The 18,144-nt window shown below is 35.1% G+C and overlaps 1 protein-coding gene across 1 annotated transcript in view; it reads left to right on the top strand.

Moving 5' to 3' along the window:
• The first annotated feature begins 7,059 nt into the window (after window positions 1–7,059).
• The window catches only part of LOC136040352 (uncharacterized), a 66,408-nt gene continuing 55,323 nt past the window's right edge, over window positions 7,060–18,144 (top strand). Inside the window, exons 1-3 of the mRNA XM_065724602.1 lie at window positions 7,060–7,189; window positions 10,216–10,370; window positions 16,006–16,201. Of these exons, the coding sequence (XP_065580674.1) occupies window positions 7,141–7,189; window positions 10,216–10,370; window positions 16,006–16,201 (400 nt within the window). The 5' untranslated portion in view covers window positions 7,060–7,140. The remainder of the gene's footprint in view (window positions 7,190–10,215; window positions 10,371–16,005; window positions 16,202–18,144) is intronic.

Here is an 18,144-nt window from a genome sequence, read left to right as displayed (position 1 = left end):
CCATTATTTTTTCTTTTTATGAATTACCAACCGCTGATACAGACCATTATTCAAAGCATTTTATTATTTCTGCAAGCTTGTTGACATACTAGCGAACTGCCTTCCTCCATTCATTCCTATTAAATTCCTGGTTTCGGGTAATCCCCAATTATGCTAGTTTTCTTCTTTACGTCATTCTAATATCACCTGGGGTGTCCTTCCTTTTGCTTCTCCTGCAATATTTTCTGAATCATTAAAATGGGTTCAGTAATATTATTGAGTATAGGTTGTTTATTATAATAATAATAATAATAATAATAATTTGTTTTTGACCCACTAATGCGGTGATCGAATGGAGTAACAAATGCGAAAAAAAAGAACGCATACAAAAAAAAAACTATCCTATGACAAAATTATGAAGAATAGCAAATGCAAATCACAACAATCGCACAAGAGGATGAAAAGGACCTAACCGCAGGGCATCTTCTTTTAACTTGGGGTCCAATTAATATACGACGTCAATATATTAGTCGCATTATTACGGTTTCTATACCAACGAGGCAGATACCAAAGATATTTACAATAACGGAAATACAAATCCTATGTATCCTGTATATTACTGTTATTAAAAAAATCGGTGTAAACCTGATAGAAAAAGAATAGAATGCTCACAATATGTTGAATAGAGTTTAGCCAAGGCCTTACAAGAATGCCGGCCACATTTTTGGAAAATTTTTGCATAGCCTAATTTAAGCTTATTCTTGATATCTGCAAGCACACTAGTACGGATAGCTGAAACAGAAGAGCATATACTAGTCCCAAGCCAACGCAACGCAGGAACCAGCTTAACTGAAAATGAACCACAACTTAAATCACTACTTCGGTTTTTAAGCATAAAAAATTAAAGAATCACATTTTTCAGCATTAAACACGAGGCCAATTTTTTCAAAAAACTTAGAAACAAACTGGGTAAACTTGGCTAGGATGAATTTTGAGCGGCTAGTAAGTAATAGATCATCTGTATATGTAAGATAAATTAGTTAGGCCTGTAAAACACGACGGAAAAATACGAGAAAGCACAGGGTATGTATAAGCATTGAAAAGGTATGGTGACAAACCCTCCCCTGCCTAAGTTCAGACCGAATAGGCATATTACCAAAACAGATGAATTCATTCCAAGCTGGGTAAGAGAATACTATAGTTGGCTGTGACAAACCGAGAATTCGATGTGCATGTGGCCATCCTATATATGGTTTAAACCCAAATTGATTCGGCACAATCAACATTTGGAAGAATTTCAGGAAGCAGGACATTCAAAAACTTTGTTCAACAAGCAAGCTAGTGTAATAGTGTAATATACGATGCGCAATTAGTCGGATCTTTCCCACGTTTAAGAATCGAAGTGACACCCGCACAAAAAGGAATAAGGCACCAAAGACGTACACAAACAAATTTGAAATAATAACTGCAAATGATGAACCAATTCTTTCGAATCAATAGGAAGGTGAAAAACACTAATACCATCAATATCACACGATTTAGATTTTAAATCCTTAACACGACGGATCACACGGTCAGCAGAAACGGGAAGCACATGACCTTGGGAAATTCTCATAGGTAATACATAAGAACAGAGGCTAGCAAGCTGAGAATGAACCGTATAATTTGTAATGTTAAAAATCTTATTATAATGGTTAATCCAAGAGGCAATAGGGATCCGATCGACAGTAGGAGGTGAATCAAACTTCGCAACTTTAATGAACAGTTTTTATTGACTAGAAATCTTTCTATTCACAACAGTCAAACAATTTTTGACTAGAAATTCCGCACCATTCTACCTTATTTTACGAAGATAACCTTTAAATTCTAACTTCGTTTTCTGTTTAATGTCAAAAAGTTGATCCCTTAATGGTTGGCCACACACTACCCAAATTGTAAGCCACAAAATCGAACGATCTTTTTTACAATTTTTAAACCAGGGTCAGATATCCATATTGAACTTCCAGTCTTAAGCTTGAAACGGCAAAGCGAGACAGCCACTTCTTCAGCTTTTTTCAGGCAGGATACGATCTGGCTGTAATATATATGGAGCAGAACTCGAGCTTGCGGGAATATAACACTGGTACATAGCAAATTAAATGGAACTTTAATCATAGACAAAAGAAGAGCAAGGGTTAATATATATAGAGGCCAGTCGGCTTTATTCCAGTCTCTGTTGGTTATCCACGTTTGATAATTTTACATAAGGTCTGTTCAGCCCGAGTCGTATTGATGGTAACAGTGGCTGAAAGGGGCAGATGGCCGTAATCACGTTGATCCTGGTCAATGCGAATATCGCTAATAGAAACACCAGAAAAACAACACAGTGATCGATGTCAGACAACGAACCGCTATTGTGTATGTATGAATGGGATGCGTCTTTATCTGAAATTTGATAGCCATTAGATAGCGAATCCAAAAATAAATCAGTCCGTGCTGAGGTAGAGTTCATATATACAGTTCATATCGCGTAACAGGATCCAATCCATTACACTCAACACTAATAAGAAGGGTCTAGCAATGCACATGCTTTAGTATACTTTGTTAGAGAGGAAAAGGATTTTTGATCGCAAGGAAGGCATACATTAATAAGAACTGGGTTAGCAAAACGGACTGCAATGAAATAATCACATTCACGATAACACACGGGGGATAGCGGGACAAGTTTCTGTTTTAATAGGCTGGTCAGCCCGCCTGAAGGTCTCCCGGAAGTTTTGTGGGTATTTGTAGCGAAAACCAAGTGTTCTCTACTCCTGCAAAGGGACCAAACTCACCAAGGGCAAGAGGTTTTCTTGTAGAAACAAAATGTCCAAATTCGATAATTTCTAGTTCAAAGAATCATCCTTATCCTTCGTCCCGTTAACGTTGAATGAACATATAGAAAATCTGATTTTAATAGTCATTTTCTTAGCTGACTAGAACGTTTAGCTACAGCATTACGAAGGATTCGGTATTTCAAAGAAAATGAAACATGATTACCATGACTATTAGCACATTTGGGGTAGCCTGACACGGGGAATTGTGCGACAATCCTTGCTCCCCTGCACAGCGGGAGCAATGTTTAGGGATATCACAACTGGCCTTCAGATGATTAAGCGATTGGCAGTTATAACAACACCTAGGCGGACGCTGGAACTCATTAACTCGGAAAATCTAATAACCAACTTTCACGCCAAGCATTTTCTAAAAACACTTTAGCAACAAAAGAATTGCCAATTCGTTTTGCACCCTTAGTATCGCCGCAACCAATTAGCATGCCCACGTCAAAAATATTTGATAAATCTTTCATAATTACGATATATTTTGTCACAGTTGCTCATTACAGAGTTGACAGAATCGCAAAGTCCTTAGCAGCAGCCTGATTAATTCTCGCCACCAATTTATCGCCGGAGGGCTTTTGCTATGAATACATTCATGACCAAGTATAAGGTTAATCGCATCGTGGTGTTTTGCAGGATTATTCAGGTGAGATGGAACTTTTGAAGTGACAATAGTGGCAAGATTATCAACGATTGGCTAGGGCTCCCGGCCACTAGGAGGAGGAAAGTGTAGATCATAAGACACAATTTTCTCATGGATTTGCTTGAGTTAGGAGTCAAAGTTTAGAAGTCTTGATGCGAGGCTTGAGTATGCAACGCCTGAAATGAGAGGGAACTCGGTAGGCAAAATATTCACGCGAGTAGGCAAAACAAAATAATCAGACTCACATTTCTGAAAGGTCTCAGGTATATCCTTTATGTGACGGTAATTAGCTAGATCACCTTGCCGTCGAGGCACACTTTCGCCCACGAACACTCGAGACCATAGGTCAGTTTTGGCTATCATAATAGACTTTTCATCAAAAAAGTCAGCCGCATCTTAGGCAATAATTTTATTATCCCCCCCCCCCTTCATGAAAATATGACTACACAAAGTTTAGCACCGCCGAATGCACAAGCTCCATCATAATAGCAATTCAAAAGAGACAACACAGGCCACAAGTCCAAAATAAGTCCAAATAATACACAAAACAGTTAACCAGAGTTGAAAAGCATTATCAAATATAAATGTAATGTTCTCAAAGAAAAACTTGACACACAGGTTTATTAATTGTTTAATGTCTATTACGATAATCCAGTGTTCACTCAATGAAACCTAGTTTAAATTACTTTTAGATTGTTTTTTTTTCAAAACGTTTGGAAGAAAACAATATTGGTAGTAAGGAGGAAAAACAAATTCGAGGGTCTTTTTTATTTGGAGTCTCTGTTCTAGCGTGCCAAGATGCGTGTCCGAGACGTCCTTAGAAAAGTAAGTCTAGTTTGCTGAGCGATTTTCTTAGAAATCGCCCAGGAATAGATATAGAAGTCCTCGTAAAATGTAATATCCGTTTCTAAAAGAAGTCATCAACATGAAAAGAAGTTTGAACGTCCCAACATTATAAAATATGTTTAATCGCTTCAATAGCTGTAAGCTAACAGGCTCATATAAGTATACAAAGAAAAAAAAACAACAATAGAAATTCAAAATAGCAAGCACTTCTTCAAGGTTATAATTTATGCACATTTCAAGAAATGACAAGCAATAGAATTATTGGTCCTAACGATGGATGAAGTGCTGCATAGTTACTTGCATTGAATTACAGTATCTTTCCGTTTCTGAATCCGAGTTTCTTGAGGTAATCTGCCAATGGTTTTTTCTAGTTAGTTTGGTTTAGCATTTAGTTTACAAGTTGTCTTGGTGCGATGGAAGAATATGAGGGTGAAATTGGAACTTCAGGGATTTCCACCCGGTAGTTTGGTGGCAAGGGTTGTCTCATTTCCAAGAAACGCAGACCAAGATGACCTTCTTAAGTAGTGACGGAAGAGCCACTAAGATTCTTAAATCTCTTTTTTGAATATGTTCTTATTTTATGTTTCTGATCTTTGGTTTGATATAAACGCCAAGCAGGATAAGCTTAATCAAGCAACGGGCAAGCATAAGTTACACTAGATAGATCTTAACCTATCCAACGAAACTGCTAAGTACTTATTACGACAAAGAAAAATATAATCTAAAATTAGTCTAAAAAGAGACTAACTGTACAATTTTGGCTTCAGATCCTCTTGGTTTCTTTGGATATTGCTCCTCATCATGTCTGGCTAATTTAGTTTCAAAAATTAAGTTCGTATCACCAAGACATTTACTAGAGAATGTTGAAAATCAACCAAACTTGTTGAGATGTAACTCCTAGTATCTTAGTTGTACTTACCGGGGGTCGAGGATCAGTCTGATCTCGGTGGGGGAAAGGGTTTCCTAATTATAGTCATCAGAATATCTACCAAAAGAGGTTTCTAGCTATGAGAAAGTAGCAGTTAATATCCTAGTTGTGCATCTACAGATTCAGAGTTGATTCAACCTCTGTGAAAGAAGAGAAAGACGCATAATTCTTATATTCTTGTAATCTGTACATCCACGAGAAGAGGACGTTGGACGTCAGTTAAATCCTGAAGAGGGGGGAGGGGGTTAAAAAGGGCTTTCACTCGCCTAACTACTGGGCGGTCGGGTGGAGCCCAATAAATCCTTGCAGCATCCGCAGTTGAATTTTCGGGATTATTACTCAATCCAACCCTTCTGGTAAAAGGGCTATATTCGTATCTTCTGCATTCATCAAAAGGACTTGTTGACTATCAGTAAAATAGGATAGGAATTATCTGTGAACTTTTTACTTGCTCTCTTTGGTCAAACCAGAAACTTATTAGATGCAGAGTTCCGCAAAAAGCTATCGGTGCTTCCGTCTTTTGTTGCTTCATGCACGTTATAACTTGTTTTGGTCAGTGTTACCGGAACACTTCAAAGAGCACTGACAAGAGAAGTCTCGTTTGTTTCTTCATTTCCAATCCTTGTAATTTCTAATTGGAGCATTTTTCGAATGAAGTCATGGAAAATAAAATCTGTTTATTATTATTGCAGATTCCAAAAAATAAGGATTTATAAGAACTTCCATTAGTGATTTTAAAGTTTTTTCCAGTGTGTTTAACAGTGGACGCAAGTGACCCCTGGGGTTATTGTCTAAATTTCTTCCAGGGCCATTAAGAATCGTAAAACAGAAGAAAAAATAATGCAGTATCTATCGCTTATTTGTTTTCTTTGCTCCATATTGTCAAAAGAAATGAGATACCATGTCCCATTTCTATATACAGCGAAACTTTATGCTGTAGATCTTGGATAATATAATTTTAAACGGTCTATTGCTGTTGAACTATAACAGTAACAGTTTCGAGCATCGTGAAATGTGCCCAAGGAAGGTGAAGCACCGAAGACTTTGCTACAAATTTTAGGGTTCAAAATGACTTGGTACTAAGTTCTTATAAGACGGAGGCATTTGATACTTGTAAGGTGAACCCTATTTTTAGCCACTTGTAAGGTAAAAGTGTTATTACTGTTTTTGTAAGATGTTGTAACTGACATTCCCCTGAAGTTTTACTTGGTTGTTTCTATTGTTAGTAGGACTACATATTTCAGGTCTTTGATGGGTGTAGACAAAATGGATATTTTTACTGACTTATTATCAGTTTGAACGTGTTTGGTGTCCCGCAAGTATAGATACAGCTAGGGCTGTCATGTTTAGGGGGAGGGTGGGAGAGGACCCCCACAATTTTTGTGGGCAATCCGTAAAAAATGAGGAGGTGTAACCGTAGCGCAAAATGCCACGGTTTTTCTGGTGCCGCAGAATTTTTTTGGGTTAAATAAAGACCGCAAAAATACTTCAAAATCAATTCACGGAAATTAGTTGGTGAATATATTTCTCAAAACCTAAAAGGAGAGGGATATTTTGTTTTTCTCCATCATTTTTTTCTATAGAATGAACCATTTACCGACGAATATAAAAAAAAAATCAAATTGTATTGGAAGGGTTCTTGAGGAGAGCCGACACTACTAGCAATTTGAACGAAATGGGATTTGGCAAAATCTTTTTTTTTACAACATTGGAATTTTTCTACAGCTTGTGAATTATTTGTATCTTAAGGTTTATCTTAAAGGTTGATGTCAAATTTGGAGACCATATTGTGGGATAAACGTCATACATCTAAGATATGCCAACTTCCTGCCGTCTCAGCACGTCTGACTTCTTAATAGTTTCTTTTTACATATGCAACTGATAAGATGTTTAATGGCTTGGCCATCAGTCTCGTATTTGGATGTTGCTTACATGGTAAAAATATATACACCTTATGTTTCCAAAAGAAAATGATTTTCTCGCTAATTCAAATCCATTTGACTGTATAGAATATTAATTTAAAGAATGTTTTTCAAAGAAGTAAAGAGCGGTTGTAAATCCCAAACCGAGCAGAAATAGAGGTATGAAAAGTCAAACATAAGACGGAAAGAACTTTTTATGAATGGAATCTAATGATAAACGAAATCTAAAAAGAAGAGAAATTACAAATAATATTCTTGTCAATTCAAAACGAACATAAATTATACCAAATAAGAGTGGGGTTGCCCTCCTTGTCAAAACATCAACAACACCGAATAATTACGATATTATTCAATCTCAAGAAGAACAAATAATTTCATAGGATAAGCACAATTACGACTTTTAACTTGGTTATTTTATTTTAAAAGGTCAGTTTACTTACAATATGTTTTCTCCTAGTTCTATTTCATTCAAAAAATATAAAAGTTAATACTTAAAAAACAAAAAAAGGTTTTTTTATTAAGCAATCTGTTTAGTTTGCTGCTGTAATATTTTGAATTGGTGAATCAATAAATGATTCGTTAATAAACGTTATTCATCATTAAGTGCAAACCTTTTAGGGCGTTTTCGTACGGTAATTACTTTTATTTGTGGTAACTCCTGTTTTAAGCTTTGTTTCAATATTAATCACTGTTACTCCAGTTCGTGTTAGGTTTAGTTTATTCTTCCATTGTACCATATGTTTTGGCTTAAGCATGACTTAAACCTGAGATTTAAACTACGATACAACTTCATTTCTGCTAGTTTTAGTTTTCACACTTTAATACGTTTTATTTTATTGAACTACTTTGTTTTGGAACAAAGTTGCTTAAAAATTGATTTCTTTTCGATTTTTTTTGACATACTTTTTATTTCTCGTTAATTATGTAATATATTAATTTTTGATCATCTTTAATTGAGTGACAATTTTAGTATTTTAAACTTTTCTGTTAAGATCTAAAACGTTGAAATTTTAATTTAAATTATGGTGAAATTTGAAAGTTCATTTGAAGCGTTCGATCAACCATACGTTTTGTGCAGTTAACGTTTCATTAAATTTTCAATAAGAAATCTAGGGCGGATGATGGATGGGGATTTTTACTCCTATGAATTGGAATTCTATATTGTTTTATTTCTTTTATGAGGCCAAGGCCATCCAGACCAAGGCCCTGCAAATGCCCTAGAAAATTGACGTATCTCCATCTGTTTCATTTTTTTTAACTGTTATTGTATTTAAATAGATGCATGTCTAGATCATTTATAATAAAAAATCGAAGCGTTTTGTTTAAATAGCCTAGCGTTTATTTATTTGTATGTCGGGTTTTTGTCAAACTTTTAAAAAGGATTTTCGATCAGTATCTGAAGAACGAGAATTATCATGGCTGACGATAAGATCTACAGTTATTTCATCTTTAGAATAAAGACATATTTTCAGGCATCGTAAATCGACGCAACTGACAGACGTTCAATCTGCTGAGGTACCCTTGGCCCTAAAAAGATAACATTTAATTTTAAGCCGGTGGGAGAATGGCAGAAGAAACAGCCGAGGAAGCTGGTCAAAGAGTTAATGCCAAAAGGCTTGCGGCTAATAGAGAAAGTAAGAAAAGAAAGCGTGCCGAGGAATCACCAGAACAGCGTGAAGACAGGCTTGCGTCTCAAAGAGAAATTACCAAAAAAAACACGCCAATGAATCACAAGAACAACGTGAAAACAGGCTCGCGGCTCAAAGAGTTAATACCAAAAGAAAGTGTGCAGAGGAATCACAAGAACAATGTGAAAACAGGCTTGCGGCTCAAAGAGATAATGCCAAAAGAGAGCGTGCCGAGGAATCACAAGAATAACGTGAAAACAGGCTTGCGGCTCAAAGAGATAATGCCAAAAGAAAGCGTGCCAAAGAATTACAAGAGCAACGTCAAAATTATCCCCTGGCATTCAGGTACAGCCCAGTCGATGATCATAGCTTGAGTAGATGTGTCCAGATCGGGACTATGTCTAAAATTTGTCCCTATTGCAAAGCCTTGAAATTTAATAGCGAAACAATGGGAATGTATTGCGCCTCAGGAAAAGTTAAACTTCCTCAACTGGCTGGACCACCAGAGCCATTGAAGACTTTATGACGTTATAGACCGGGACACCGGGACACAAGGAATATAAATGACGGCCGGGACACTCAAAGAGAAATTACAGACCGGGACACAAATGACGACCGGAACACAGGGACACAACTACAACGGGGACGCCGGAAGGGCGCAGAGGGGTATATAAACGACGACGGGGACACAGAGAATATTCAATTAGCAATCATCAACAACCAAGCTCAAGGGCAATCATTAGAAAATCATGGGCAACTATATCTTGCATGTTCAAGAGTCGGTAAACCTGGCAATATATTTATATGCACAGACAATGGGACAGCGAAGAATGTTGTATATTCGCAAGTTTTACGTCGTTAAAAACATGTATCTATCTATCTATATTCACAGGTGGGACACAGGGACACAACTACAATGGCATGGAACTAATATGGCACGTAACGACTTACGCGCGCGGCGGGGCTTGGGGCGGAGGTTACAAAGCGCCTCATCAACAACTAGTATATATATATATATATATATATATATATATATATATATATATATATATATATATATATATATATATATATATATATAAGCTGTTGGTGTGGCGCTTTGCGATTTTTATAGATGTTTATATATATATATATATATATATATATATATATATATATATATATATATATATATATATATATATATATATATATATATATATATATATATATATATATATATATATATATATATATATATATATATATATATATATATATATATATATATATATATATATATATATATATATATATATATATATATACGTATATATATATATATATATATATATATATATATATATATATATATATATATATATATATATATATATAAACATCTATGTATATTATGAAAATTATGTTTTAGGTGGTTTTACCAGGCCAACTCAACATCAGCGGAATTCTTTATTGAGAATCTTGCCAAATACTGATGAGATAATTGTCCAGGCCGGAGAGGACGTTTCAATCACGTGCATTGGAGACCAGTATCTTTCGTGGGAGTATTCGACCCATTCGTATAGCGTGAGCTTTCTGTTTTGATTGTTTTTGCATCTTGAGCATTTTTTTCTTCTTTTTTTTACGTAATTAACGAAGGTAAAATATGATTTTCTAGACCAATAGAATCCTACAAATTGTACATGTAAGTTTGCTAATAAGATGGGCCTCTGCGCATACAGTTTTTATTCGAGATGTTGCGCTGCAATGAGAACATTTGGCAAGAAATATTGCCAAATATCATAAGAAACTCTTTATTGTATACGACATAACTATGTCCACAAGTTGATTTAAAATAGAGATTGAAAAATATGTTGCTAATCTCTGTATGGATGAACCTTGACGGCTGGCACATATTCAGGAACGAATTCCAAAAAATACAAAAGTGAACTATAATTGGGCAAATCGTAAAAAGTTTAGAGTTTTTGTGGGGAGTGGGGCTTGAATCCTGTGCTTTTAGTACTGTGCAGCCTCAAAGCAAACTTACAACAAATTTCGTCAATAAATTGTTTCATGCCCAGGTAATATTGACTAATGTTGAAGCTTGCGTCTTTGAGCTTTTGAACTTTGGCTGAAGGAAGCAAGACATACCTTTAAAAATATAACTCCCACAGGAAGGTGGTTTCAGATTTGGTGAGAAGTGCTAGGATAATCGTTTGATCAATGTATAGAATTTGGTAAAAAAAGAAAATTTTTGGGGTAAAGTCATTAGATATTTCAGACCAATATTCAGACCAACCAATACTAGGCCAGTACTCTTAATCCATTTTTATTTTTTAGTTTCCTTATTTGTTATGGAAATGAAAGCCATACGTACCTTCGGAATAGATGTTCTTGTCATTATTACTTCATAATTAGAACTGTTTCATGATATTTTGCCACTGTGATGACATTCATATGCACCTATGCATCGTCTTTATAAAAAATACTTTTTTCTTGGTAAAATATTTTTGAATAAACTGTAGGCTAGTATTTGCGGAGCACACTACAGAGTATTTTTTTAGTGTAAGTAGGATTTTTATTCAAAGTCCCTCCCCTCTTTTAAGACTTTTTCCCGTCAAAATTTCATCAAATGATTCTGTTGGTTTGAATGATATTCACTGTTAATATGTTTTCCCTCCTATGTATTTAAAGCAAAATATACCTCATCTATCCCTAAAAACTGTGACCGTCATCTTCTTCTGTTGATAATGGCACCATTGACCCTCCTTATGCCAATTCAACACAAGAAATCTATTGCTAAAATTGGTCTTTGGTCTCCGATATAAAATAATGCATCATTCTTTTCTCTACAGCAGTGGTTCTCAACCTTCCCCCCCCCATGGACCCCTTTTCCCCTCTTTTTATCTTAGTGGACCCCTTCATAGCTATTGGACATAAGAACAATTTTTTATTCTTCACTAATATAAATTTTAAGGTCTTAATTATCAAACAAATAGCATACAATTAAGCTTTATTTTTAAATGAAAACTAATTTAATACAAATAAAATATTCTAATATAATAATAATTATTATAATTATTATTGCTATTATTGTGATAATAACTACAATATTACAAGTTTCTACAAGTTTCTTCGATTGGCAAGCAGTTAAAGCTCATGGAGAGTAGAGCTCCTCGGGAAGTTTAATTCACTCCAACATTATTTATGTAAATTGGATAAAAAAAAAGCAGTTGGAATTAAGTGTGTGATTAAAAAAAAGGAAAAGGGATGTTTATTCAATGAGATCCCTGTGGTTGATGCTTCTTGACAAGCTTCTTCATATTTGGTTCTTTTGATGTTAATGATAGTCGAAGATTACCCCTTTTCACAATGTCAAGCCTATTTCGAGCTTTTGATAAAATTTGAGAAACACGACTATATCCCGCTTCAACAAGATAAGATGTAGGAAAAGCAATAACGTAGAAGTGCGCTTTATCCCAGAGCAAAGGGTACTTTGTAGCAACATCATTTGTTTTCCATATATTGTACTTTCCATCTTTGAATTTTGCACGCATTATTTCATCACTTTGTAATTCTATGAGGGGCTCTTGCAAAGATAATTCTATTTCGGCAACATTAACTTTGAAAGGAATTGAAACCCAAATCGATATATCCATTCCGAGTAGGTCACTAAACCGATTCAAAATAATGTAAATTACAGAAGAAATTGAATTCTTAAAAATAAAGAGCGCTCTGAGTTTGTTTTGTTCATGGACCCTCAAAATATCATTGTGGACCCCCAATTTGTTGTGTTTTGCCTGTGGACCCCGGTTGAGAACCACTGCTCTACAGTTATGAATCGACTTCATGAATCCGTGATTTGACCAATGCTTCTACTTTTAGATTTCAATTTTCCGGATTTTTATATCAATTTTCCCTAAAATTCCTAGTCTATGGGTCTGATTTCTCCCATTTTTCTTCCTAGAAAAAGGGATATTTTGCCTTACATTTCCCTACAATCTACACAAAAGATAACACAGCATAAAATTGTTGTTTTTACTTCAAATAATGATATATATAGCATCTTTTACACTACCAAGATTACATAAAACGGTTTAACTAAGTGTCATCTCCAGCACTAGCGTTTGTCTTCTTCTTGAAGCCAGCGACAGCTTTTGGTATGCTGACGGTTGATGAAGTCTTATCTTCGTTTTTCAACCAGTAATGGACTGGAATAAATGAGACTAGTGTGAGATTCTCGACACTATTTCGGATGTCGGTTTTGACTAGTTTCAGGAGACTAAACAAATGCTCAGCTGGTGCATTGCTAAAAGGTAAAGAGAAGATCAGTGATATGTACTTCTGCAATTCCGAGTACTTGATTTCACCACTACGAGTCTTCAGACTAAATATCTTCATCTAGTACTGTTCAACTGACAGGTCTTCAACTTTGGCATCTCCCGAATGAGGCTCTGAAGTTTTAAGGAACTGAATTAACTGGTGGTGTAGTACCAAAGAACATCTTGTCGCAAAATGTTTGTAGCTTTCTGTTCACCCAGAGTGACGCCTGCTAGGGCCTGGTCTTTCGGAAACAATTTTCTTAGGAGAGGGACAAAGCTGTCTGCAATATTTAATGGCAGAATATGTTCTGCCACAAATATTCAGTTGCACTGATTAATTTCTTTGGAATTACTGCCCACACAGTCAGAAGTTTTCAATCCTGCCACTGCCAATCTTTGTCTCAATTTCATTGCATGCTTTTATATGCTGCTTGGTTGGAGCATGCCTGGTCAACTCGGATTTCCCACAATATTCAAACTTCAAGCTGAACTTATAGTTCGGGACATAAGCATTTTTCTTTGATTTGTTTGACACTCTTTTTTCTATCCAATTTTTCAACATTGGTAACGGAACCAACTTTTCAACAGACTTTTGGTCGGCGTTCTTAAAATAATTACTCTACCCCAGATTTCACTATCCTATTGAGATCGTCTCTCAAGTGTGTTTCTGAACAATTTTGAGCAATCACGGTATCTGTCTTGCTTAAGAACTTTCTATATCTGGATGGCCCGTGAAAATACTGTAATTTCTTTTGTTTAAATTACCCATAAACTCAGAAATTTGTCGAACGTTCAATCTCCTATTATTTCTTACCATTTCATGCTTCCCTTGATAATGACTAAGGTACCCTCATTTAGACGACATGTGAATGGTTTGTCAAAACAGCGATACGATATATTTAAATATAGACGTTTAAGTTTTTATTTATTTAAGATACAATGCAGAATCGTTGGACTCTGTCCCAAACCAAGTCGGTGCAGAGTCTAGATAGATTTGGCTTAATTCTCATTTTTTGTCGCCTTGTTTTAAATTTGTTCAAGAGAAAAACATACAGTCCTTGCTCAACGTTCAACTTTATCCGTTTTTATACAAATCTCGAACTTGTCTCTCTCACTGGCTATCAAATCTCTATTACTAAATAGAGTTGGTTAAAACACTGACACTATTCATTTGAAGTATGATATTAATGAAAAATAGCATTGGCTCGAAATCAGTACCATAGTTTCTTACTATGGCCAAATATATTTACAAACCAAGAGTTTGTAAAAAAAAAACAGATCATCAGCAAAGGGGTGTTTCAAGTACTTCATTCCCCGTAATCTCTATCCGGTAATTCAGCAATATCTGGACTGGACCTATGAGTTCATCTTTTCCCATCGGAAAACAGTTACACCATGAAAGTCCCGAAAAAGATAATTCGGGATATAGTTTTAGAAGACATCCATTGGCATTACGTTGAAACTTGGAGATAAGTCTTATTTTCCTACCACAATTGAGCTGAACACCCGGTGCATCATAACGTTCTGAATCCTGAGTGAATCTTATTAAAGGGATGGGAAAGTGTCAATAGGATATCTACTCTTTGAGATGTCTGTATAAGATGTTATGTTGTCAAAAAGTTGGTGCAGAAAGCTCGCTAGACTGCTTTCTGTGTCATTGATCTCCGCAAAGAAAAGAGAGGGGCTGAAGATATTACCTTTTTGAAACCACAACCCCCCCCAGGTGGATAAAGGACATAAAATAATACAGTATAACCTTCATTGTATGATTTGGTTGAAACATGGGAAGAATCGACTGTTGCAAAGCATATATTTGAAAAATATAATTCAATTCCCTCTATTTATGCGTGTCAGCTTTCTTTCTTCGTACCCCTTCGTATATGATTTTCTAGTTTCCTTATACCTTGAGTAAAGAAAGTTCCGTTACGAAGGCAGTTATCGATTGACATTACGAAGTGACCAGAGCATGTACAAATTAATTGTTTAAAGTAAATCCAGATTGTATGGCTGATGCTCTTAAGCTTCCCGATGGAATCATTCAAATTTCTGCTGTAGTATCGCTACTTTGTACGATTGTGCTTCTGTTTGATCAAGGTGGAGTTATTTATTGTTTGTGTTCTTTTTTGGCTTTGAATCTTTTATAAATCTATTTTTTGCCGATTCTCTCCATCAAATTCCCCAGTTAGTTCTTCGAAATGTGAAACACCAGTTATGTTGAATTAATTCTGGGCTTCAAAGTTGCCTGGCCTTCAGCAGGTGTCTAAGCCCAGTACAGGCAACTTCAAGTTCTTTTTCTTGTATTTTTTCTGTTTTTGTGATACAACTGTATTTTTGGCGGTAGGGAATTTTATCAATTCTTCGTGTTCATTGGCAAATCTACACTAAATTTGAATTGGATTGAAATTTTGTAAGAATAATTTAGTTTTTATTCATTGAATAACACTAAATTGTATCACTCCTTTTGTCATGTCGCTAGACTAGGGGAGAGAGGAGGACAGTTATTTGCTAAGTAGGCTATAGAGTTTAATAGAAAAATACCACCATAACGTAACGCTTTTCTCAGCCCCTGGTCATTTCCAGTTCTTGGAGGAGGAACTATGGGTAGCTTAATATTCGAAATATTCTCTTCTGTACAAATGTAAAAAACAGTTCTCACTACAACCATACTTATGGTACCCAGGCCGATACTCATTGATATATAAAATCAGGGTAGCAGCCTACTAAGCTTGCCAATCAAAGGAAACTAAATAAAGAAAAAAGTTTAAACATTTAACCGTACACCAGGGCAGAGAATCAATAAATCTTAGGATACTGTTTTTGTTTTTTTTAAAATACACTTGGCTGTCAGTTTAACTAGAAATGACTTATCTATGGTATAAAGCTTACAACTTGTTTTTAAGCATCCTGATGAAGTTAGCAATGATATTGACAACCGACTGATAATTGACTCATACCAAAATGAAGGCATTGACTATCCAAGCGATTTTACGCACATTTCCACCGTAAGAATCCTAAATACAACTTACTTGGACACAGGATATATTACGTGCTTAAATGAAGATGATGAAATGACACGTATTTATATCTATGTTAGAGGTAAGTCATCCATAAAGAAACTGTGTAGGCTAATCTAGTCATGAAATTGTCTTACTATCCACATTAGTGGGTGTTAAGTGGCTAGGGTAGGCTATTCGATACATTTTTAATGGTATTTTATTTAAAAGAAGTTGTCAGAAAAGTAACCCTCTTTTGGCTCTTTAGTGCAGCCTCTTTAGCCCTCTTTAGTGCAATTAACTAAATCAAATACATACTATGTCAAACAATCAAACACTTGTCAAACATTATGTCAAACACATTGTTGAACTAAATCAACACATAGTACGTGCATGCAGGCTGTCGAAAGGACGTATTTAAGGAATGGATTAGGGAGTAGTTGGAACTTTCAGGAAATGGTGAGGGGGATGATAAATTAACAAAAAAGCAATATATGCACGCAACTACCACAACAACGACTACTATTGCCACTACTACTACTACTACTAGTACCACTTGTAATAGGTGGGGAATTGATGGCGATGTCTCTGTGTCTAAACTCAGCCATGAGACTCGACTACCCCTAATTAAGCCTCGATCGAAGAAATGAATCAAGTGAGAAATAATGTACAGTAAAACCTTTATAGATTCTAAAATCGCAATTTAATAAATAAGACATATACAAACAAGTTAATAAATTAGTAACTAGTTATTTATTTAAAAAATTTAAATAAATTAGTTATTTCATTATAATTAAAAATTCAACAATTATTATTCACAATTTCATAAATCGAAGATCTATCCTTGCTCTTTTATTAGCTAGAAGCGAAATTCATTATTATTGAAGAAAAATATTGATTCTAACTAACATGGTAAGGCTAACATGTTTCTGCTTGAAAGAATCTAATAATATTATTAAAAAAATAGATATATACACCCTTTTACTAGGATTTAGCATAATACAAAATAAGAATTAGCAAGGAACATGTTTACGTACGTTATGTAAGCGTACAACAAGTGTCAGTAAACCTATAGCCCTAACTGACTTCCATTGTCATTGTATCTCTATATAAAAAATAGCCCCCCCCCTTACAAGCTAAATTCAATAGTTCTAAGAAAGACTATGCATATGTTTACACGAAAGTTTATCGGGTCTAAACACCCTCTGAAGGCCATAGGCTTGACTCGAACCGGAACCTTAGCAAAATTCATAGCAAGTTCATAATAATTCTAAATTTGAAGGACATTTCTTACAAATCCGACCTTGTGGTATAAGCTTGCGTAAATGTTTTTAAAGGTATTATTATGCTGATATCTTCGAATAAATATAGAAAACTTAATGCAGTCGTCTTACCCATTTGCGCTGGGCTTTACAAGGGAAAATCATGAAAAAAAAAAAAAAAAAAAAAAAACGCAAAATTAAGAACATAATCAGGATACAGTAATACAAGACTAATTGAATTTTAGACTGCAACGCTCTTGAATGAGTGAGGGATTAAGAAAGATGTAAGACCATTAATTGACAGAAGATTTGCGGTGTTTGTTCTCTTTTCCTCACATCTACGACCGGGCCTCATCGTGTCATTAAGGAACGTAGAACATTTTTTACAACACAATTTCCTTTTCTTTTCTTTAAGGCCAAGGGCAATATACGATTATAACTATAACTAAATTGATAAATAAATGGTTTTAAAAGGTTAAGTATTATTTAAAGATTTTCAGCTTATTAATCTAAATATATTTTCTATTTTTATTAATTAGCGCATACATTATTACTATATCGATTGCTGCTTTAGAGGTCAATAACAACTTAGTAAATAGGGAAGAATCACATACAACCCAAACATCAAGCTAAAATATAACCAAACCAGCTATCATAATCAGATCTATCACCTTCTTTCTAAGTTAAGTACTAGCCACATCTAGTCTATTGGGGCTAAGGGTAAAAGTAGACAGCAAGAAATAGTTCAAATCTTATGAACTGGATTTAATCCGGTAAACACTGT

The sequence above is a fragment of the Artemia franciscana genome, chromosome 2, assembly GCF_032884065.1.
Source record: "Artemia franciscana chromosome 2, ASM3288406v1, whole genome shotgun sequence".
Classification (NCBI taxonomy): Eukaryota; Metazoa; Arthropoda; class Branchiopoda; order Anostraca; family Artemiidae; genus Artemia; species Artemia franciscana.
The sequence above is the reverse complement of the archived record's forward strand: the minus strand, read 5'-3'. Positions and strand labels throughout refer to the sequence as shown.